The sequence below is a fragment of the Rhizophagus irregularis genome, chromosome 12 (genome assembly GCF_026210795.1).
Source record: "Rhizophagus irregularis chromosome 12, complete sequence".
NCBI lineage: Eukaryota > Fungi > Glomeromycota > Glomeromycetes > Glomerales > Glomeraceae > Rhizophagus > Rhizophagus irregularis.
The window spans coordinates 1,251,047-1,275,599 of NC_089440.1; the positions used below are offsets into that span (position 1 = coordinate 1,251,047).

General features: G+C 25.2%; 10 protein-coding genes across 10 annotated transcripts; 6 read left to right on the plus strand and 4 right to left on the minus strand.

Moving 5' to 3' along the window:
• Positions 1-5,782: 5,782 nt before the first annotated feature.
• OCT59_003818 (uncharacterized protein) lies at positions 5,783-7,434 on the plus strand (the record flags this gene model as incomplete). Its single annotated transcript, XM_066147894.1, has 4 exons — positions 5,783-5,785; positions 5,859-6,555; positions 6,624-7,140; positions 7,206-7,434. 4 exons carry the CDS (start codon positions 5,783-5,785, stop codon positions 7,432-7,434), a joined length of 1,446 nt encoding a protein of 481 aa, XP_065996549.1.
• A 138-nt stretch (positions 7,435-7,572) lies between these two features.
• On the plus strand, positions 7,573-7,986 carry OCT59_003819 (uncharacterized protein; the record flags this gene model as incomplete). Its single annotated transcript, XM_066147895.1, has 1 exon — positions 7,573-7,986. One exon carries the CDS (start codon positions 7,573-7,575, stop codon positions 7,984-7,986), a length of 414 nt encoding a protein of 137 aa, XP_065996550.1.
• A 44-nt stretch (positions 7,987-8,030) lies between these two features.
• OCT59_003820 (uncharacterized protein) lies at positions 8,031-9,195 on the plus strand (the record flags this gene model as incomplete). Its single annotated transcript, XM_066147896.1, has 2 exons — positions 8,031-8,651; positions 8,725-9,195. 2 exons carry the CDS (start codon positions 8,031-8,033, stop codon positions 9,193-9,195), a joined length of 1,092 nt encoding a protein of 363 aa, XP_065996551.1.
• A 366-nt stretch (positions 9,196-9,561) lies between these two features.
• On the minus strand, positions 9,562-10,759 carry OCT59_003821 (uncharacterized protein; the record flags this gene model as incomplete). Its single annotated transcript, XM_066147897.1, has 7 exons — positions 9,562-9,619; positions 9,689-9,722; positions 9,799-9,844; positions 9,933-9,941; positions 10,153-10,191; positions 10,400-10,451; positions 10,686-10,759. 7 exons carry the CDS (start codon positions 10,757-10,759, stop codon positions 9,562-9,564), a joined length of 312 nt encoding a protein of 103 aa, XP_065996552.1.
• Positions 10,760-11,447: 688 nt separating this feature from the next.
• OCT59_003822 (uncharacterized protein) lies at positions 11,448-13,063 on the plus strand. Its single transcript, XM_025314562.2, has one exon. It carries the CDS (start codon positions 11,496-11,498, stop codon positions 12,900-12,902), a length of 1,407 nt encoding a protein of 468 aa, XP_025184964.1. The 5' UTR covers positions 11,448-11,495; the 3' UTR covers positions 12,903-13,063.
• Positions 13,064-13,455: 392 nt separating this feature from the next.
• Positions 13,456-16,942, minus strand: OCT59_003823 (uncharacterized protein; the record flags this gene model as incomplete). The annotated part of the gene is made up of 13 exons (XM_066147898.1): positions 16,480-16,942; positions 16,279-16,392; positions 16,121-16,203; positions 15,812-16,048; positions 15,688-15,735; positions 15,516-15,614; positions 15,362-15,442; positions 15,215-15,293; positions 14,940-15,136; positions 14,703-14,870; positions 14,505-14,619; positions 13,930-14,423; positions 13,456-13,851 (listed from the first exon to the last, which is right to left on the minus strand). The coding sequence occupies exons 1-13, from the start codon at positions 16,844-16,846 to the stop codon at positions 13,456-13,458; spliced, it is 2,478 nt and encodes an 825-aa protein (XP_065996553.1). The 5' UTR covers positions 16,847-16,942.
• OCT59_003824 (uncharacterized protein) lies at positions 16,906-17,626 on the minus strand. The gene has a single exon (XM_025314560.2). The coding sequence runs from the start codon at positions 17,620-17,622 to the stop codon at positions 17,134-17,136; it is 489 nt and encodes a 162-aa protein (XP_025184961.1). The 5' UTR covers positions 17,623-17,626; the 3' UTR covers positions 16,906-17,133.
• Positions 17,627-19,723: 2,097 nt separating this feature from the next.
• On the plus strand, positions 19,724-21,067 carry OCT59_003825 (uncharacterized protein; the record flags this gene model as incomplete). The annotated part of the gene is made up of 1 exon (XM_025330092.2): positions 19,724-21,067. One exon carries the CDS (start codon positions 19,724-19,726, stop codon positions 21,065-21,067), a length of 1,344 nt encoding a protein of 447 aa, XP_025184960.1.
• A 178-nt stretch (positions 21,068-21,245) lies between these two features.
• OCT59_003826 (uncharacterized protein) lies at positions 21,246-22,595 on the plus strand (the record flags this gene model as incomplete). Its single annotated transcript, XM_025314559.2, has 1 exon — positions 21,246-22,595. The coding sequence occupies one exon, from the start codon at positions 21,246-21,248 to the stop codon at positions 22,593-22,595; it is 1,350 nt and encodes a 449-aa protein (XP_025184959.1).
• A 154-nt stretch (positions 22,596-22,749) lies between these two features.
• Positions 22,750-24,546, minus strand: OCT59_003827 (uncharacterized protein; the record flags this gene model as incomplete). Its single annotated transcript, XM_025330091.2, has 1 exon — positions 22,750-24,546. The coding sequence occupies one exon, from the start codon at positions 24,544-24,546 to the stop codon at positions 22,750-22,752; it is 1,797 nt and encodes a 598-aa protein (XP_025184958.2).
• Between the last annotated feature and the right edge of the window lie 7 nt (positions 24,547-24,553).

The following is a 24,553-nucleotide window of genomic DNA, read 5'->3' on the forward strand; positions in this document are numbered from 1 at the left end:
ATTGAGCTCTACAATTTAAAAAAAAGTACATTAAGATGCCAAGATATTTGCAAAAACAATCTTTTGTTTTATCAAAAAGAGTGATTTTGAGCAAAATCAAAGCTCTGTAAGAAATATATAAAAAAAAAAAAATTTTAGGAAATTGTTTAATAAGAGTAGTAATATATATTAGCTAATATTATTTTATTATAAATATCTAATTTCCATTTCAGGTAAAATATTTTGATTATATACAACTAATTTTTTTGATTTTTATACTTTTTAAAATATTATATTTTTAAAATCTTTTTATATTAATTAAATATCTTTTATTTATATTAATAAAAAATTACTTTATATTATATTTTAATAATTATTAAACTAAAAAACAAAATTATAAATTTAAATTATTAATTAATTTAAAAATAAGTTATATATTGTAATTTAAAATAAGTATTTTTTTTCCTGTTAAATTTGAAGACTTCAGAAAATTACTCTGTGAGATTTTTCAGAAGGAACTCAAGTCTATTAAAAAAGTTATGGAGATTTCAGAGAATTGGGAAGACCATGAAGAAGATAAAGAAGATGATAGAAAAGATGATCCTATAGATATTAATATAGCTTGTTTAGAGAATACTTTTTACTTTTAATAAAGAGCAATATTTTATTATTAATATTAGCATTTAAATAAACCATTTTTTAAAGTTAATAATTTTTAAAAATTGTTAAAATAAATAAAAAAATTATTATAATTATTAAAAATAAAAAATTTTAAAAAATATATTTTAATATATATATCTGCTAATTGGATAGATTATTTGTAAAATATATGAATTTATTATTAAATAAAATTATATATACATAGTATTAAAAAAAATAAAAAAATAAAAAATAAAAAATTTTATATTTTAATATAGTAAAAGAAAATAAAATAATTATTTTAAAAAAAGTTAATTTAAAAAAAAATTATTTTAAATAAAATTATTTTATAAACCCCCTATAAAAAATTTTATCCATTATTTCTGTAAAAACTCTGTAAAAATAAGACTTTCACAGATCTATTCACAAAAAATATAAATAAATTGATAAATTCTGTAATATAAGGTTATTAATTCTGAAAATGAGCTTTTTACAGAAAAAAATGGAATATAAAAAATGGATTAACTTTTTTTACAGGGAATATATAATATATATATATATATTAATATTAAATTAAAATAAAAACTATATTTTTATATAAAATTTATAATTATTAGTATTATTAAGTTTAAATCAAATCAAATTAAATCAAACTAAATTAATAAAATTTAGTTTAATTTAATATTTTAATTTAAAAATTTTTAAATTGTAGTTTAATTAGTTTGATTTGAAATTAATAAAGTTAATAGAATTAATGAAATCAATAAAAGCAAGTTAATATATAGGATCATAGGATTAATAGAAATTAATAAAATTAATAAGATCTGTTCTATTAGTTTGATTTATAATTAAAGTTGATTTAGCTCAGTTTAACTTTAACCTTAAATCAAATAAACCTGGATTATTAGCATAGTATTAGTATTATTAATAATTACTTTTAATAAATTATTTATTAACTGTTAGTTACTATTATTTTTTTAAAATAATACTATCTAATTCTTTAATATTTATAAGTACTATAATTTTATTAATACTTTTATAATTCTAAAAAATTTTTTGATATTTTTAATATTTTTTAATTACATCCAATCCACAATTATCTTAAATAAATAAATCTTCTGTTTTATAAAATTTAGTTTAATATAGAATGAATTTATTATATAATATATTAAACTAGTTTTCTATACTAAGTAATTTAAACTAAATTTGCAATGTTGACTAAAATTATAATTTGGCTAAGTATCAAAATTAATATGAGTTTTATTAAAATTACTAAACAAAAATAAAATTACATAAAGCATTAAATAAATTAAATAATTTAGAATAAAATTTATAGATAAATTGCTTATCTATAAAACCTTTTACAAGAATTTTATAATATTTTATAAACATACCTACCAATAGAAAAAAATCTTAATAAAAACAAAAATAAAATATAAAAACAAAAATATTCAATAATTCTAAATTAAACTATATATTTAAAATAACTAAAACTTAAAATAAAAATTCACAATTAATTACAAATTATATAAGTATTTTAATAGATTTCTGCTATATCAGTTAACTATTTTAAAGTAGAATTGTCTGCCTAAATCTCTCCAAAATCCTATGATTAGTTTCTCTAAAATTTTACTATAGTTTTATTATAATTTTGACAAAGTTTTAACAATTTCAACATTTATAATAAGTTTTATCAAATTTTGCTTTTTTTCAGAGTTTTGCCAACTTTTTTAAAACTTTCATATAGTTTTGGCAAAGTTTCACTATTTTGACATTTTGCTAACTTGCCAAAATCAGAATTTCATTTACTATTAATAGATATCACTGTAGAAAATTTCAACTTTTATATAAAACCTAATTACTTTAAAATTTATTTAAATTCTATTGGTTAATTAGTTAAAAGAAAAAAAAATCATAATAATGTAATATAAAATTTCCTTTTATAATAGGATTTTTAACAAATTTTATATATAAACCTTATTTATTTTAAGCTTAGAGGTAATCTATTTTAGAAGTAAGCAGGATCCTCTAAAACCCTTTAGTTTTCCAGCAATCTTATTTTAAAGTAAAAAGATTTCATGATTTTATAATTAAACCATTAAATTGTATGCAAATGAAAAATGTAAAATATATTATGACAGAATTATAATTTTATTTAACATAAATTTTTAAAAAATTATTAGTAATTCTAACCAATACTATAAATTTGGTTTGGATTACTATATAGTCATATAATCATTCATTATAAAAAGTATAATATTATTATATAAAAATTAGTTTTGAAAATTTTAGTTTAATATAACAAGTTAAAGACACAATGGCCAAAAAAAGTAAAATAGATAATAATAGCATTGCTCAAGTTACAGGGTTTGTTTTCTGTCAAAAATCGGGGCAATTACATCCCTAGGAAAACTTTGTTTCCTTTATTTTCTAAGTTGACTTGTTACTTCTAAGGAAACTTTGGTTTATTTTTTCAATCAATGTAATTCCTTTAAGTCTTACTTCAACTTTACTTAATTCAACCAACGTTAACTATACATTCTTAAATGGAAAACTAAAAATAGTTACTCCCTTCTCTAGTACTAGACCTAAACTAATCCATAAACAGGCCCTTTTTCAATCTTTTTCTATTTTAACCTTTAAGTATAACTATAGCTTACCTTTGTCCATATATATATATATATAAGATTTTAATACAAATAGATTCATTATAACCAAAATCAACTGTAATTAGTTCTTTTATTTTTTAAAAAATTTGTTATAATTTTATTATATATATAAAAAAAAGCAAATAATATTTACTTATTATATTTTTTTTTTTCAAGCTATTTTGGAATAATATTGTTAAATTTCTATTTAATTATTTACTATTATTTACTTTTGTTTAAGCCATTTTAATATAATCAAGTATTTTCCCGAAAAAAAAATCCGAATTTTACACTTCCGAAGATAAAAAAATTCGCCACTGAGACTTAAACCATAATCATGTGTTTTTCCGAAAGAATATTCCGAATTCTTCAGAATTCTACACTTCAAAAAATTTACCCCTAAAATTATCTTTTTAACTATAACGTGTTAGACAATAAAAAATACTGCATATTATATAATAACGAGAAAGATGCAGATCACTGTCAGTTATTTTATAAGAATCTGATATTATATGTAATAAGAGAACGATTAAAAAATAATAATTTTCTTTTCAATTGAATTTTTTTTGTTAAACTATTATTAATGCAAGTAATTTGATAATTTAATCGCTCGAAAAGATAGATCGTGAGAAAAGATAATGATATTTTGGGAATTTTAGGGAGGTATGACGAAATGAAATGACAAATTAACTTTTTTTAATATTTTGAAGCATGTTAAAATAACAAATTTAACGATTTTATCCATTGTTTATAAATCAAATAAAGCTTAAATAAATTAAATGAACAATGGAAACCTAAAAGAACACGAGTTTTTACAAGCAAAGAATCAAAGATAAAGAATTTAGAATAATTTTAGACATATGAAACCTGTACTTCCAAGTCAATATATGGATATCTACAAATAAGGATATTTCACTTGATGATATTGGTTTTAATCAATCAATGGTATCTCGTATTGTACAATAATATTGATATACCTAAATGTGATAAAACATTAACAGCGATTAAAAATTTGATTAATAAAGAATTGGAAAGAAAGGAAAAATATAAAAATTTAGACTATAAATAATATATGTATCAGGTTGGTGAATAGTATATTTTAATATTATTGATACAAAATAAACATTTTATTTTCAACTACGTAAAATATTAAATTGTTCATATTTTTATATAATAGATGATATTTTCCAAAAAAAATTGCATTATTACATATAAATTAAAAATCTGTGAATAATTAAATGAAAAGACTATCGCACGCCCACAAAAAAAATATTAAAGATCAAATAATAATAACATAAATTAAATTCACGAAAGTGAGGTATTAAAGATCAAAATATGAAAGCCACAATACATAAATCAAAATTACTCATAAAAATATTAAAGATCAAATAGGAAGACCACTATATATGAATTATAATTGCCCATTAGAGATCAGACCATCACCATAATTAAAAATTCCTACGAAAAATATTAGAGATCAAATGGAAAGACCATCACTAACGCATAAATTAAAATTGTCCATGAAAAAGTATTAAAATCAAATAAGAATATGAATTAAAATTACCCATTAAAAAATCAAAATAAAAGGCCGTTATACATGAATTATAATTGCTCATTAGACGCGAAAGACCATAATATTGCCCATAAAAAGGCCTGTTTTAAGATCAAATAAATTAAAATAAAAGGTCATACACAAGTTACAAGTCCACGAAAAATATCAGAAACCAAGTACACACATTATAATTGCTCATAAACTCTAGTTTATATGAAATTAATGCTGAAAATATTTTTTTTTCTTTCCGTTTGAAATTTAAAAATAGCGTCCAGGAGTAAACTATGATAATATACCAGATATAGTTAATATAAGGGTAAACCTTCGGAATATTCTTTCTGAAAAACACATGATTATGATAGTTTAAGTACGAGCCGCAGATCAGCCTAAAAGGGTAATTCTCAGTGGCGAATTTTTTATCTTCGGAAGTGTAGAATTCCGAAAAATTCGGATTTTTTTTTCGGGAAAATACTTGATTATCATTTTAATGATTTTTTTAACAATTATATAATGAAATTTTGAATTATAAATCATTTACTTTATTAAATTCTTGATTCAAATTCAACTATTTCTTTGCTTTTAAAAGTCTCTGGCATTATGTTGGTCATATTTCACGTAACAGAAACTCCAATTTTCACAAATACTTAAATAATATAGTATTCTCTAGGGGATAGGTAAATAAACGGGGGGTACAACTTAAGGTTACACAGGGCTGATCAAAAATTACCAGAACTGAAGTTATATATAATTTATTAATATTACTATATGATAATCGTTTTAAACGTAAAAATTTTGATGTTAGATTTAAATAAAAATAATGTGATCGTGAGACAAACAGATCATACCATAAAGACACGATGCTCATCTACATACAGAATGAATTTTATCTCTGTCGCGCTTCTAGATTTTTGAGAAAAACTTAATCAGCTACTAAAATTTAACGAAACTTTAAGACAAGTTGAAAATGGTGAGCAATAAAAAGAAAAATATTATTATAAATATGTTTTAAAATAATAATATTAATAATTTTGCATAATTAGAGTAAAAGGAAACAGTCTTTTGAGAATATCAATAGTAAATTTACAAAACAACAAAAAAAAGTGGAGTCATTGCAAGAACTTTTGCATATTCGACCTGATCTTAAGGGAAAAAAAGTATATTTTTTTCCAAGATTAAATAAATATTTTGAAGGTGTACTTTTTTATGATGCAAAAGAAAAGAAAGCATATGTATATAGTGTTATAAATGATTACAAATATGAGACATTTTCCCAATGGATGGTTGGATTGAAAAATAGAGGACTATATAAAGGTTATCGATCAGCCCTTGCAACCATTTTTTTGGAACCTAATCCATCCGGTCCATCAATTGGATCAATTTTACGTAGTAAGTCAAATTCATACTGGAAAGTATCTACTTACGCGAATATCCAAGATATTCTTTCTTTAATTAAAAGAGAAAGTTTAACAGGAGGAAAATTTATGGGAACTGTTATACGAGAGATTAGTGAAGGTCTTGAACTTCATTTTTTTAATAACAAAAAAAAATTAGAAAAGAAAATATTAATATTTGCTCAGGGTATTTTTCTTAGTTACAAAGTTTGGGTGTTTGATCAAGCATTAAAAGAAGTAGACCTTCCTTTTCCCGTTAAAGCAATGAAAAGAACTCTTGATGAAATAAGCAATCTTATTCAATATGTTTTTTCTCTTAAAGTTTGTTGTGGTCAAAGTACCGTTGGTATGTAGTTTATAGTCAACTATTTGTATGGTTTATATTTTATTTTTGTTTAAAATATTTAATTTTAGGATTTGAAAATGTGGTTCAAATTCGAGGAGACCAATTGGTTAGCAATGATAAAGAGCATACTCCCTTTGCCTTTTTAGAAAACAAAAATCAGCCAGATGAAGCATACCGACATATTCATTGTAAATTCATAATAAATGATGAAAATACATGTGATAATAAATGTGAAAATTGTCAAAAACTCTACAAAACAATGCAACAAATTTATAGAAGGTCCCTGGCTGGCGTAAATTCTGTAAAAATTGCACATGCTTCTAAAGAGATTCTTATAGAAAAAATTGAGCATCAAAAAAAGCTTATTAAAACACAATATGTAACTCTTGCAAATATAAGAGATTGTTTACAAAAGAAAATAGAAAATGAAGGAGGAGAAATATCAGATAATATGTCAAAAATTACCCATACTGTTATTGAAAATGTTATAAATAAAAATATAGATATTTCAAGTCTTCATCCTATTTTCCAAGAACTTATTCGCATTCAAAGTGAAAAGCCAAATGGAACAAGATACCATCCAATGTAAGAATTTAATCATTAGTGTTTTAATAATAAAAATTTAATGTATTTAATTTTTTTTAATATAGGTTTTTACGTTGGGCAATATCTGTATATAGTAAATCTGGAAAAGCAGCTTATAATGTAATGAAGACAATAATGCGCTTACCATCAATTTCTACTCTTAAAAATTATATTAATGAAGGCGAACAGTTTTCAGGATGGCAAGACAAAACTGCTTTTCAAATATTAGAAAGCTTAACAACAAATAATATTTGGGGATATGGACGAGCAGGATTTTTTTCTCAATTCTTTTAAAATTCAGAAAGGTATTTATTTATTTTAAAATGCATGTAAAAAATATATTTTTTTATTTATTAAGGAATATTTAAAACAGGTCTTCTTTGGAGTCAACGTGAGAATTGTTATGTTGGATATTTAGATTTTGAAGATGAAATGCAAGATTATCAATTATTTGCTTTGCAATGTCAAAATGAGATTCATACAGCATCTGAAAATAATAATTTATTGCCCAATTCTATAATAAAAAAACAAGAACAAAATCTTGCAACTCAAGTTCATCAAATTGTTTGGCACTCAACAACTCATAACTTTGCGTTTCCAATTGCTTATTATGGTATTAATACAATTACAGCACACAATTTAAATACCTTATTATTTAATCTTGCAGCAAGATTAGAATGTATTGGTATACATACATATGGTTCAATTTGTGATGGTGCAGGAGAAAATAGGACTCATATAAAAAGTTTTGATTGGTATGCATCAACCTGGTCTTCTGGTGATATTGTAGAAGTTAATTTTCATAAAGACAAAAAGTCTTTTCATACAGCAAAAAATTATAGATAGCAATTATGAAAGAACAAAATTCACTGTATGTTTACGTGATTGTAATGAATCTGGAAAATTTACAATTGATCGAACTTATATTCGTCCACCAATGCCTTGCAAAATCAAAATGGGATGTTAATGAAATATGTGAATTCAAGAGTCCAAAAGATGATCAATGGTATTTAGGAAAAATAACTAATTTTGATTCAATTGAATCTACATTATCTATTGAAATTACTAATGCAGAAGGAGCCAGTGAAGGATGGAAGGTTTTTAATTATCATATTGATAAATTTCTTCGTCCTGTTTATGATGATCAAAAACTTATAGCAAGTCATAAAACTATTAATCCAATTACTGGAGATGAGTGGTTTTTTATTAGTGATCCAACACATGTATTCAAAAAACTTAGAAATAATTTATCAAAAAGTCACACAGGTGAAAAAAATGCTAGAGAAATAATGTATAATAGAAAGGAAATTAGCTGGAAACATATACGAGGTGTATATGAACATACAAATAAACATGCAACGGCAAAAGCTACAAAACTCACAAAAAGACATATTTGGCTCACATCATGGAGTAAAATGCGTGTGGATCTTGTAGAACACACCTTATCAAAGGAAGTTGAAAATGCTCTAGCATCCATTAAAGAACTTAAAGATATATCAGAAGGAACAAGGGTAAGAATTTTAAACATATATATTTATATTTATAATTAAAACTTTAATAATTTTATAATTTTAATTCTTAAAGGAATTTATCAAACATGCACGAAAATATCGTGAGATATTGCATAGTAAAATTTGCTTTCGCTCTATGGATGATTCTCGTATTAATACCTTAAAAGAAATTCGTGATTGGTTTGTAAATGGTGAAAAACAAAAAGTAGGACCTATGGAATGGATTTCACCACAATGCCAATTTGACTTGATTTTATCTATTAATGGTTTTCTTGGAATATTAGAGTTTATTTTAAAAAAGTATCCAGATTCAATAATTCAACCACGACGTATTTCACAAGATATGCTTGAAGGTCTTTTTGGTACTATTCGTGAACTTGGAGGAGATTCTTCAACACAGACACTCAAATCATATGGACACACTTTAAATAAATATCAAATTACAGCATTGATTTCTTCTGAAATAAAAAGTGTCAATTACGGAATAGCTAATTCTATGGGAACCGGTATTGCTTCTTTAATGAGAAGGTATATATCGTCTTAAAAATTTAATGACAGATGAGAATTATTACTAATAATTTTATGTTTATTAGAGATTATCGAAAAAATAAAAAACACTATGAAGAAGACAAAGAAAATAATAATATATGTCAAAAATATAATACTCGTTTATTACAATTATCAACTTTTTCTTGTGGGATTTTTGAAAGCCTTCTTACTGATAATTTAATTATGGGAAGTTTTAAATCTTTATCAGAATCTTCTAATGATAGTGTTAATTGTGAAAATACTAAAGTTTATCAACTCCAAACTGAACGATGCAACCTTATTGAAGTTTTGCTTTATTTGGATTCTATTGATAAATTATTACAATCATGGCAAAATATTATCAAAAAGATAGCTTGTGAGGCTATTCCAAAAAAACCAGGTATTCAGTGGTTGACAACTTGGAGTTCTCATCTTGAACTCTATTTGAATAATTATCAATGCTCTGGTGTCTGGTATGAGGAGTTTCTGACGGTAACTAAATTACATACTTCTTCAACTCTAAGACTTGTTGCGTATTTACTTCTACAAAAAGTTATAGAACATACATTTAGAAAAAAGGCTATTAAGAAAGATCAAGCTGCAGATTGTAATTTAATACCTGAAAATATTATTGTTTTAGAACCAATCGAAGCATCAAAATTCTCCTATATTGTTGGTTGGGTTGTTTATAAATTAACCAAAAGTGATAAACAAACAAAATCGCATCCACAGTTCAAAGCTATTTGCGCTCACCTTGAAATTCTTAATTCAGAACAAGTGGTATATGAACAAGATGTTCGATCACAAATAACAAATGTGATTCCTGGTCAAGAATTTCTAGAGTTCATGTATAAGATGGAATCATTAATTCTTCTATTATTTGAGAAGCATAAGGAATTAGGACCAAATACTCTTCAATATATATACAACAGTTTACTTGGCAACTTACCATTATTACAATCTTTTAATATACTTCTTGATTTTGCAGACCAACAGGTTTTAATTTGTAAACCTGCAACAAACGAAAGACACGAGTTAAAAGATGAAGTTAGGAACTTTCTTTATGAACGAATTATTTCTATATATATGAGGAGTAGACAAAAAACATGGCGAAGTTTCAACGATCTCATTCCTGAGAAAGGAACTTCAAGCCTTCGTGAGAATTTGAAAACCCTTCGTAAAGACACTCAAACTATCTCAAGAAAAGAAAATAAACCTACTTTAATTAAAAAAGAAAATATTCCACAAAATCCGTTACTTGGTTTGGGGCAGCTTCAAATTTGGGCAAAACTAGATGACGCTGAAGAAGTATTTTCAAAGATATTTCAAGTAGTAGAGTTGCAATGGTTGCTCTGGGCGTTTGGGGATAATGTTAAAAATAAGAGAAAAAAAATTTTAATACCTTTGATTTTTGACCACCTAAAAAAAGGAACCCAATTTTGTGAAGAAGCCCTATTAAAAAGGTGTATGTTTGCATTGTAGACTACTGTAAAACTACAACTTTACTATAAAATAATAAAATTTTGAACATTATAAAGTAATATTTGCGAATTAAATAGTTTAATTGCATTCCGAGTCATTTTTACGAGAAAGAAAGTAACCTGTAGAAAGCTACACTAATCCAATTTGAACAAAACCACTTCGTATATGTAGAATTAGCGTAAATGATCTTAACTTTTTAAATCGGCTGCTCTTCTACGCGTTTTTATCAAAAAAATTTAAAATTTTTCACAATTTTTGCGCTTTTTAATATATGATTTTATTTCGTGTAACCATTTTACAAAACTTCAGTTCTGGTAATTTTTGATCAGCCCTGTGTAACCTTAAGTTGTACCCCCCGTTTATTTACCTATCCCCTAGGTATTCTACGCAGTTACGAGATCACATGATCCGGGTAACTTTTTATACCTAGATGTACTAACCAATTATATCTGATAAATCTAAGATATCTTCAAATATTGGGTTGTTATGGTAGTTATTTGCAAAGTTGAATAAATGAATCAAGATTCATTCTAAAAAAGGTTTATAAGTGAGTGTATAAAGGATAATTGCGTTAAAGGCAGGAATTATCAATGCATTGTACCGCGGGAGTGAAAAATAATTCCATCCAAACTTCAATACGCGCGATTAACAAACTAAAATGTATGTAACGTAGATTATGTGCAGTAGATCAATACAACCTAACCAACCCTGATATAATACATAAGAATGAATTAGAATTGATAGGTGTAACAATTAGAATAATATGTTATGGAAGGATATTTTTGTGGATTTTTCCCATGATAACTTTCTTTTATTTTTCGCTTTCTCGTAATTATGGAAATAAAATATATTATTTTTCTTTATTTTCAACTCTTTATAATTTCTACGTATAGTGACTTAATACCTAATAATAGAGTTATTACAGATTCCAATTCTACAACTGACTTTAATTTAGTAGAAGGAATTACATATAACATAATTCATTTGAAGTCAGGATCGATATTGGATAGCGATGGTAACAAAGTATGTGTGAGTTCCGCGTCTGGCCCAAATCAGTATTGGACCTTACGGAAGGCGAATAATAATCGATATAATATCATTAATGTAAATTTGGGTAGAAATTTAGACAGCAATGGTCAAAGCGTATATACCGGTGACCCTAGACATAATTCTATATTTAACCCATATCAACATTGGGTATTTAAAAAGATTGAAGATGACTTGTTTAATATAGATCATGTGAAATCTCGGAATTTAGACAGCAACGGTTTGGATGTTTATATCAGTAATAATGAAAATGATTCCAAAACCAATCTTTTTCAACAATGGTTATTTGAACCTAGTAATTACAATTTAACTGCAGTAGTAACTGATTTTGAATACCCTCCAAATTTAAAAGATAAATTGGATCAATACAAGACACGTACTAGTCTTACAAGTGGTAATTATACAATTGAGAATAATGCGAACGTAACAATAGAACAATGGATTGACAGAACCGAAGTAAAAATAAATACTTACTTTTTGGAAATCAAAAAATCAGAGTCACTTACAGTTTCAAAAAATGTTGGTATGTCGTTTAATATTGGTGCAGTTATTTTCGGGATATTAGGAATAAATACAGGATTTACTAAGGGAATTAGACGTGAATTTACTTCAAAATATGAGAAAATATACAGAGAATCTATAACGGAAATGGTTTCATATAATATTCGTCAAAGGATTATAGTGCCACCTTATAATTCGGTAATAGTTCACAGTACAGTAGATAAGATCGTTATTAATTTGCCATTTAAAGCAAAGATCAGAATCACCGGCAAAGCGGATAGACTGGATAAAAATGGAAAAGTTATCTCAATGGCTGATGTTGAAGTTGATGCGATTAGATGTTACCTCCAAAAAGAAGACTATAATGTTAAAAATATAACAGTGGAAGGAAATTCTCTCATCATTGATACTATTGGCACTATGAAAGTAGATGGATATGGATTAGAGACAAGAATTGAAACGATTGAAATTCCCCATAAAGATCCCAAGCATAAGGATCCCGAGCAAAAGGATCCCGAGCATGAGGATCCCGAGCATAAGGATCCCAAGAACGAATCCCCTGATTCCCCAAGCATACCCTATTACTTTCCTTATTATTATTTTTTCGTACTTATTTCATTCTTACCCTTTATTTCCTCTATTTTATATTTTATTGTTTTAAATAGGTCCAGAAGTGACTATTATCCAATTTAAATTATCTTGACATATTCATGGTATATATTAGTGATTTATTATACTTGTGAAAAATAAAGTTTATTATTCGAAAAATTTGGTTAAATTTACTTTCTAAAATGAAAAACTATACGAAAATTCCGTTCGGCAATCTTCCTAATAAATAATGTATCACTACAAAGGCTTAAAGATCAAGATCAATAATGATCCAACTATCAATCAAAGATGATTAATATATTCACATTTGTGTTTACGGTAAAATATTTTATAAATATGATTTCATTTTAGGTACCTTAGCGAAATTTGCAAATGTTACTATCATTTTAAAGCATGATCCATTACGATAATAAATAGTAACTTTAAATATATTAAATAGCCTAATAACAGAGTTGTGATCTTGGGTTTTGGAAAATATAATTGTCAATTATTTAAAACACTTTATTATAAATTATAAATTTTATTAACATTATTATCTACAAAAATAATGAAATTTTATAATGCAAGTATTGTTTATGCAATAGGAAAATCTCCAGACCTTTTGACAAATATAGTTACACAAAAATTATTATATTAATTAAGCACGTTTAGCATCACTTTCAATAGCAGAAGTTCCACTACTGCCGTAATTTTCATTATTATTACTTCTATTCGATTCATCCTGAAAAGATGTTTCAAATTGTGAAATCTGATCGTCTAAACTATTAATATCAGAATGTTCATCGTCAGTTACTTCGCTGCAAGCATAAGATATAGCATTAGAACGAGGTTGAAAATCTCTCCATCTTTGTATATCATCGGTTTGGTGAGGAAAACCTGCTCTACGTTGCGGTAAATATGCATTTGTTATTCTTGAAGATAATTTAATAACCTGTGGTTCACTTGGTAAATTTAATTCGTCATTTGTTGTATCTCTTTCAAACGGTAATGGTATTTCTTTAATAGCGCGAAATTGTCCACAATTATTTACATGCTATAAAGAGAAGGAAGGAAACGTTTAATTTTTGTTTAATTGAAGATTTAAGTCCCGATTAAAAAAAAATATACTTACTTCATTCTCTACGCGAAAGAAATTCCATTGCCAGCGTCTCAACATTTCACCACAAGCAATGACAAAAACAGTAGCTATAGCATATTTGCTAGGTATAATCAATTGTAGAGTCCAACTAAATCTTAACAATCCATCAGAAACGATAGCAAAATAATAAATAGCATGATTCTTAAAATTCAATTCATCTCTTAATAAATAATTTTGACTATCAAGTTGTAATAAAGACCAGTCCATTAATACATCCCATGAATAACTATATATTGAAGAAATTGATTGACCACTTATCCAAAGTGATTTGGTTATTTTATTATTATACATTCTAAATAGAAATAATAGCCATACTGTCACGATTGTTGAAAAATATTTTCCTGCGTTAAGTAAATGTGGATATTTATGGTACGTAAGAGAATAACGTTTTAAACATTGAATGAATCTCCACCATGGCGGTAAACTTGTTAGCAATGGTGATAAAGGAGAAAATCTACACACGTTAACTAGAAAAAAAAGTTTGTTAATTTTTTTTTCTTTTTTCTTTTTCTTTTTCTTTTTTTTTTGAAAAGTCAGAAGATAATTACTTGCGCAGAATAAAAATTGCGAGTTCATAAACGTGTACGTTAAACTATTTAATTCGTCAGCAATAAAGAAATCTCTAAATTCAACACGGTAAAATCCACTTGCAACAACTCGTAACTAAATGAAAGATAGAAAAGTTTTTAAATTCATTTCATTTTGTTTAAGTAAAATAGAAACAAAACAAATTTTTTTTTTTTTACCATAGCTATGATAAACCATTTCCTAGCATCATAATAAAATATTCTTAAGGGACAGATTATAATACTTAATAGTATAATACCCAATATCCAAACACATTGTTCAAATTTTACAAAAGTAAATCCAACATACGTCATAAAACTATAAACTAACAACAAAAATGCGGGGATCTAAATCCAAACAGAAAAAAGAAATTAATATTTGTTTTATTTACAAAAAAATTAATCATTTAAAATTACCTCACAATATTGTCTATAATTCAAATTATGTCTTGGATCAAATTCAAAAATAAATTTATAATTTATTCCTGCTTTTGTCCAAGTATACATATTTATTCCGATTAATAACGCAAAGACTATAGGTATAAGATATGCACAATATATTTGCAACAAAATTGGCCATTTTATTGGATCGAACGATAATTTATTTCTAAATGCTTATAATAATAAAAAGAAACATTTAAATTTAATATTCTTTTATACATAAATTACATAAATATTAAAAGAAACTTTACCCAATTCGATTGCGCGAACCAATATCGGTAATGACAATCCTATGTATAATCCGACACGCCATGTTACAAAATAATACGTCTAAGGGAGATATGGCATAAATATTATAATTGTTTTCTTTATAAAATAAAATTATTTTCATATCTTACATTTAATCCTTTATTTGGAAGTCGAAGTTTTTTCATAGCCCGACCCCTAGATCCTTGCTCAAAATTATTTATATAAAAGTCCTAAAAATTTGTTTTAACAACTTATTAATGGACATCAATTTACAATATACATGAATGTATTTATGTATCGTACCTCAGTTTCTTGGATAAGATTATTTACCGAGGAGAGGTTTGCAAAATTGTAATTGGACATTCGCGGTAAATATATCTCTCTCCCATTTCTCTTAGTAGCCTGTTATAAATAGATTATTTTTTTCGTTAAGTATATGTTCTAAATAGGCGTTGAAGATAATTTTCCTGCATACTTTGTCATACTTCTTTAAGATCTTAACGAAACCAGTTTTATTTAAAATCTATTTTGAAAAAATATGGGCAGCAATAGTTAATAATTAATTATATGACATAAACAGTAAACCCATTAAAACTTACTCCATAATTTTTTAATAATATAGTTCCTCTGTAAAATTCAAGTAAAGCCTTTTTAATTAATTTTTTAGCACTTTTATAATCAAGATCATGTTTAATATGAAATTTTGTTTCTGCAAATTGACCATCATCTTCTTGTGTTGTAAAAGAAACCCTTTTTGATTTAGGAGACGTTGGGAGATGTTCTATTTCTCGCACAATTAAACTTAATTTTTTTGGCCATGCTTCATTTTCTTTTAACTACGGTATGTAAAAAGGTGTTACATAGGAAGACTGCGCCATAAACCGCAAAAACGTAAAATTTTAACTTACCTTCTTTTTTATTCTCGATTCTTTCATAATTTTGTATTGTTCTACTAGTTCATCAAAACGTTTTAAGGATTCACTTAATTTCGCTATTAAAATAATAATAATAATTGTTAAATTCCAAATCAAGAAATCATCATAAAATAGATTATTATTGATATTACTTTCATAGAATTTTTCAACTTTATCTAAATTCTCTTCTATAGCTTTAAAGAACCTTTTTTCTTGAGGATTAACTTGCTCCCAAAGAGTGTCATATGATATTAGAGGACTTTGTTCTACAAAAAAAAAAAAAAAATGCAAAATATTAAAACATTTGTAAATATTATTACAAATTTTTTTTTAGAATAATTTACGCAACTTACTCCGAGAAGAATTTTTAAGAGAAGATTTTCTTCCCTTTGAAAAACTTTTAATTTTATCTATAAAACTACCAGATTTTGAAGACAAATTAGATAATCGTCGCTCAGTTTGTTCAGGTATCGGTATTGAAATTTCGGTAGAATTCATCGAAATTGAATCATTCGCATTTAAACTTTCACATCTTTCTTGTTCTTGTCGTGATTGTTGGTTTGATTGTTGGTTTGATTGTTGGTTTGACTGCTGTGATGATTGCTGTTCTCCCAATGACCGTTTGATAAAAGCTATTAAACGTTTCAATTCTTTATAATCAATATATGCTTTTTTCCATTCTGGTACCAATTCAGATCGAAGAACTTTAGCAAATTTCATAATTTTTAAAAAAACTATAAATCAATTCAATGAATAATTTTAATTTTTTTTTTTTTTTTTATTTATTTATTCGAAAAAATTCAAAGAAATTATTTTGACTGATTTAAATATGGATTATATACATATATATAGAAGTTTAGGTTTTTTTTTCAACGCCATCTTACCTTAAGAAGTATAAACTGTTTGATCATATGAAGTCACGACAATCCCAATTAAAAATTCAAAGTAAATCGGTTTATCACCAGTAAAAAATTTTTATTGAATAAAATTTTCACGCGCACAATTATTTAAACCATCCCATTTTCCTCCTTATTCAAATTAACGCAAATAGTTGGTTCATTCTTTTTACCCATCCAATCACCTTCATAGTTATATCCTTCATTATGTCCTTTCTTTTCTCTATTATTATTATTATTATTATTATTATAAAACTGAGGATACATTCTCAGTTCATTATTTAAACCAAAACGTATTTCTCTACTTTTTCTTGTAGTAAATCTCTTTTTCCAAAAATATTTAAAAATATAACCGGCCATAAATAAATAAAATAATATCATCAAAGTAAAACATGCGAAACATAATTTGCCACAAATATTTGTTGATGAATTTAATTCAGAATCATTTTGAAGATGATTATTTTCATTATTGTTGATGATTTCTTTATTGTGTTTATGAAGTGTTCGTAATTTAATATTGTGATGATATTCTCTGTGAGACAAGATTGTTTGAAATAGAAATTGAATAAGAAGGAGAATAATAATATAACGAAAGTACATTGTTAAAGGAAAAAGAAAAAAAAATGAATTCGGAAAAAAGAATCTATGATTTAGGGCAATCATTTTTTAATTATTAAATTCCTTTAATAGCATAGCCTCATTAAACAATAATAAAAAGCCCCACTACGTTTTTTAATCGACTGTACGCCATTTGTGACCAATTATAGAAATTATTTTTAAAGCCCCCGGAGCGCTGGTTTTTTTTTACAAAATGAAACCGATTACGTCAAATGATCAAATGACTCTTTATTTTTATATTTTAGGCATGACTTTTTTATGATCTTTAGGATTATTATATCACATTATACGTGTACAATATGTCATTCCTTATGTCAACTAATCAGAAAAGTTATATTCCTGAAAATCATGCAATCCACGCGCGCCTTAACTGCCAAAAAGAAAAAAATAAAGAAAAAAAATAAAAAATTCTTATTTGTTTATTAATAACACCTATTATCGTATCAAAATCAGGTTAGTCAATAAAATATGTGGTGCAGGTACTTGTGCAGGTTCATCGAGGCTTAATCGCATCATAATTATTGATTAAACTAAAAGTGTTTATAATCTGCATACATTAAATACATAAGATTTCCCAAGAAGCAGGGAGAAAAAACAACTTTGATTGTTACAAAATTTTCTCTCAGTTTATTTATTATTTACCAAAGTTTCTGACCATTGGAGGTGTACAAAAGATATGAGACCATATTTTATTTGTTAATAAAATTTAAATAACAAATGAACTTTTTGTACTTATGTCGTAAAACTTTAATTGTTATATAAATTCAAGTAAAGAAAGATAAAAGTGGGAAAATAATGAACAATTAGACGAACCAATTAGACAAAGTAAATTATTAATTCTATTATTTGTGTACGAAATTATATTTATTGTTGTTTATTTTGCAGATCACCGTTCACTTTGAAACAAAGTAAATTATGGGATTTAAATCAGGAAGAAATTCAGTGACAATGAACATAAATTAATTTGTCAATCCAATCCTAAACGAATCATAATAATTTGTATATCTATGTACAGTATATCAATGTCAACAAATATAAATAAACTAGTAAAGACTGGGAACTCATAACTTCTTTAGGTTAATTGTTGAATTATTATAGTATAAAATTCCAAACTATATATGTTCAATTATCCATGATATATTATTAACTGATTTAAGCGATTAATACGAATTAATATATTTTTATTAATCACTTAAAATATATTTAAATTATATACATTTCGTAATTCGCAATTCGTTACGTTATACATTAAACCTCAAAATTATGGACTAAATTATTTTTTGGATTTATACCGTTACTAGCCAGTAGCCAGTAGGACCGGGCTCTGCCCCGGTCTGCTAGCTAATATTTTAGGGTTAATTTGGGTAATTTGGAAGTAATTGTCAAAGATTTGTATGTATTTTTTATTTATTTTAATTTATTTCAAGAAGAGGAGTGAAACGTTATCTATTACAGTAAAAGCGTGTGCTAACAAAAGCTACATAGGCGATTCAAGTAATTGGAACTATGTATCTCATCCCGCGAGCAGTCGAACTAAACTATACTAGAAGTAAAACTACGCTACAACTAGTACAAAGATTTGTATGTAAATCAAGTAAAATAATATAAATATTGCAGGGCGATCGATACGTGATCGCATCACATGCCTTCAAAATTTAGGTCTCAAAAAAACTATAACTATAATTTATTGAGGAGATCAGGAGAACAATTAATGAAAATTAAACAATTTAATAAACTTTTTGTTACGTGTAAAATCTTAAATATGTTACACCGTAACACATTATTATATGTTGATTAACATAAATAAATTTAAGTTGCGTTATTATGTTATCATCATAACTGACTGGTTCATCCTGAATGCTAGAATGCCATTCAATTCTACATTAATGACTGATATAGGAAATTCGGTTCTGTATATAAATAGTAAAATCCAATAGCGAAAGTAAGGGATAATGTTTCAAATCTTTTGTGTAATATTTGAGTAACATAAAGAAGAACGATTTATATATTATATATATACATATTTTTTTTTCCTTTTTTTCTTATGTTCTTTATTCTTTGATCTTCAAAAATCTTTTAAAAAATGATAAAAATGAAAAAATTTTCAAAAACTTTTAATAAATTAATCATATCCTTTAAAAAACGTTCAAATCAAAAGGAGAAACCTATAAGAGAAGGAATTGCACCAATTTTACCAACGGAATGTATGCAAAAGATTTTTAATTATATTAAAGATGATAATTCATCTAAATTATATTCATCATTATTAGTAAATAGATATTGGAGTAAAAATGTCGTTCCATTTTTATGGGATCGACCATTTCAATCGTGCTCAAAACAAAATCGTTATAAACTTATAAATACTTTATTAATGTTCTTTAGTTTAGAAGAAACAGGATTAATTAATTCTAAATTAAAAGCATATAATATTATAATTCCTACACAACCAAATCCTATATTTAATTATACGGCCATGATACATGAAATTCATTATTTGGAATTGGAGAAATTTGTTTTATCTTATTTGAAGAAAATCACTTTTATATCAGCCAATGAAATCCATCAAAAAGTACAAGTTCTTTTTATAACTGGTTCATTATTTCAAATGTTTTTAAGACAAAGTATAAACTTAAAATCTCTTATAATTGATAAAGAAATTTATACTATGGATTTACCTGATATTTCTATTTTTACTGAATCAAATTCAAATCTTTTAAATCTTTCAAAACTTAAAATTGATTATGATAGTAAAAAAATTCTTAACACGATACATTTATTAAATCATATTTCAGAATTATCTCATAATATTAAAATTTTAGAATTGAAATTTAATATCAATGCTTATAATGATGAATTATTACAATCAATTTCTAAAACTATAAGATCACAAAAAGAATTGAGAGAATTTAATTTATCAAATGTTAAATGTGCTGAGATTGAATCTGTGATGATGTCATTACTTACTCATGATAACACATTAACTTCGATCACATTGGCTTTCATTAAATTGGATCAAACATCGTTAGATATTCTTTTAAGTTTGAGCCAATTAAAAATATTAAAATTATGTTATTGTGAAGGTTTAGATAATTATAATTTATCTAATAATAATTTTAATTTAAATACTTTACATTTAGTTGAATTATCTACTGATTTGGAACAAATTATACATCCTATTTTACAATCAACAGGAAAATCTATCAAACAATTAGGTTTTAATATTGAATATATGGAAAGTCTTGATATAGTTTTAAATTATTGTCCAAATCTTGATGAAATAATTTTATATTATTTATCTAACGATAATCAAAATAATAAATTTGTTAATAAAATTATTAATAGATTAGAAAATTCTTGGAAAGAAGAATTATCATTACTTCCTTTTCATAACAAAGAAATTTCAATGAAAACCTTAATTTATCATTAAGATTGATGGCGTGGCGCAGATTCTTAAATATTTATTATATCTATTAACTATTTTTGAAATTTCATTTATAATTCAATTCTTTGATCTTTTTCTTTTTTCATCGTTTTATTTAAAAATAAAAAAAAAAGTTGATTTTTTTTTTTTCAAAAATTTTTTTTTTTTTTATATCCATACAACCATGAAGAATAATTATTATTTTGTTTTGAAAATTTTATTTATTAGTTTGTTTCAATTTCTTATTAAATTAAACGCTCAAACATTTCGAACATTTACACCTTCGCCACGAGATTTACATACAACAACTCTTATTGAAGAAAAACTTTACATTTCAGGTGGAACACTTTATGGAAACAATAGTCATCGTGATGATGGTATAATTAATTCGAAAGATTATATTCCAGGGGATGTATTTTTTTACCTTGACGTTTCAGTCCGATTTAATACACAAAATTTAACGTGGAGGCCATTATTAAAAGATATTGAAAATTCTCCTTCACATAATGGTGCTTCAGCGGCAGTTGGTGGTAATAAGAAAGATACTATATTTATAATTGATATGAATTCGGATGTATATTCATATAATACGAAAGAAAATAAATGGGTTAAACCAACAATTTCAGGTGTGAAACCTGTTGGAAGAAGAAATATGAATTCGGTTGTTGATAAAAAAGGTAAAATATACTTATTCGGAGGTTATACGGAAGAACCATCATTAAAATATTACAATTCTATGAATATACTTGATACTAAAAAATTAAGTTGGAATATTGGTAAAATGATTGATTTGATGGCAACTTATTATTCCACATCTTTGTATTATGAAGCTGCTAATTATGCTCCAGCTTCATATGGTGCTACATTATTACCTAGTGGTGAAATAATTTATTTGGGTGGAAGAGACGAAAAAATTACCAGAATGGGTAACATAAGTAATATTTTTGATTTTGATAAAGTTTTTATATATGATACGAAAAAAGATGAATGGAAAATGCAATATACATTACCAAGAGTTGTGAATGGTATCATTCCAAGAGGCAGATGGGGATTTTCATCGGTACTTGGATTGGATAAAAAAAGGATAATTATTTACGGAGGTTCATATAATCTTAATCTTGATGGAGGAATAACAAACACTGATTTTCCTCCCATAATTGTATTAGAGATTGAACATTTTGAATGGTATCGACCAACAATTTCAGGATCTATTCCAACAATTACACGATGTGAACATACCGCTACCGTAGTTGGAATATACATGATCGTATTATTCGGTAAAAATAATGAAAAACCTTTTGATGTACCAAATTATAAATTGTATGGAGATAGTGATGTATTATTTCTTAATATTAGTGATAATGAAAATTTTATTTGGACGACATCTTTTGAACCTCCAAAGAAAAAGAATATTCCTTTCTTAGTTGGAATAACTGTAGTTCCAATTACTAGTTTCATTATTTATATAATATTTTTTATATGGTATAAAAGAACAGGAGGTGGACCATGCAAAAATAATATTTGTTTGTTATAAATATATATATACATATATATATACATACATATTATTTATTTATATATTATATATATTTATGTTGTATACAGTATTTTAATATATTTATTTATATATGTATATAAAAAATAAAGGTATTTATTGTATCTGAAATCTGAATACATGTTTGTATTATCTAAAAATCAATGTCCTCAAAATTGACGTTAACTTTATATTTATATTGTAAATCTTTAATCACTTCCAATTCCTCTTTACCAAATTCTTTTTTCCCATATATACCAAAATATTTTAAAGTTCCTTTCTCTTTTACTAGATCTCGTATGACCATTAAATGTCCAGTATGTAATTTTGAATAATCTACGATTAATGCACTAATCGAAGCCATACATTCATCACTTAATAATAAATCATATAAATGTCTAACAGAAAATCCACAATGTAATTTTAAATACCAACAACTTGATGGTAAATCTCTACCATGAATATTTAATTCTTCATAATCACTATTCTTTGGACTAATATTAATTGTTAATCTTTCAAGTAATAAACTATGAAATAAATTATTTATTAAAAATTCCGGAGTGAAAGATTCATTTTTGTTGATGCTGATGAAATGATCACGGAGTCTTAATTTGGTGACGTTTCGACAATTATGTTTTATGGCGTCAACGATTTCAGGGGTGATCAAATCCAAACATAATTCTTGACAAGATATACCAAGTGGAGATTCAATAATTATTGTAGGTATTTGTGGATATTTTGGAGAACAACCTATAATTAAAGATTTCAAAATTATTCTATTATTAAAATTATTTGGTAAAGGTAAACTTGAACGATTTAAACCAGTACAATGATATATAGTAAGATTTTCTAATTTTTTACAAGATGTTAATTTACTTAAATCAACATTTTGAAAATCAAGATTTTGAAATTTAATTGAAATTAAATTATTATAATGAGAGGATAAAAGTACTGGTATAATAATATTTGCACCAATTCTAGCCCCTGATAAATTAAAATCTCTTAATGATTTTTGTTTTTTAATTAATGAATTTAATAAATCTATTATAGTTGGATCATTTTCAAAATAAGGTAAAGTAATATCTAAAAAATTTAATCCTATACATAAATTAGGAAAATGTTGTAAAAATTTAAAAAGGTTTTCAGAATTTGGATCATAATTTAAAGTAAATTTTGTAATTTGAGATAATCCAGGATAAACTTTTGAAAATAAATCCAATTCAGGAAAAATATCTATAAAATGTCTATCAATCTTAAAAGATTGTAAATTAAGTGAAGTATCTGTTATGTTTTTTGTTAAAAACATTCTACAAATTGATTTCGTTAATAATGAAGTTATTTTATAAGTGTTATGACCAATAAATGATTTACGATAATGTTTTATTCCTGAATCAACTGATTGATATAATTCCATATATGATAATTCTTTTAAATATATAGAATAATTAAATAAACTATGAGTTGTATAAGGAATTTTAATTCCATGTTTTAAAAGTTGTGAATTTAAACATGATTTTTCTTCATCTGAAAGGCATGTAATATAAGTTCTAATAAGTTTATATTTAGAATTTTTTGATAATTTATCAAAAGGTTTTGACCATAATATTGGAACTATATTTCTACACCATGAACGACAAACTAATAAACATGAGAAAAGTTCATTATCTAAATTTTTAAAAATTTTTTCAAGACATTCTGTTGGTAATGTTGGTAATGTTGATGAGAATTCTGCTGTAGAATTAATTTCTGAAGAAAATTCTCTTAATTTCTTTGGTTTTTCTGATGTTATTTCATTTAAATGTCCATAACTTCCTATATCATTAAATATTTCTTGTCCACTATTAATTTCAAAAAATTGTTTAAAACATGTTGTTTTAGAGTTTGCTTCTTTAGCTTTTAAATCTTTAAATAATTCTAGAATATGACGAATTAAAAAACAATAATTTGCCATTATTATT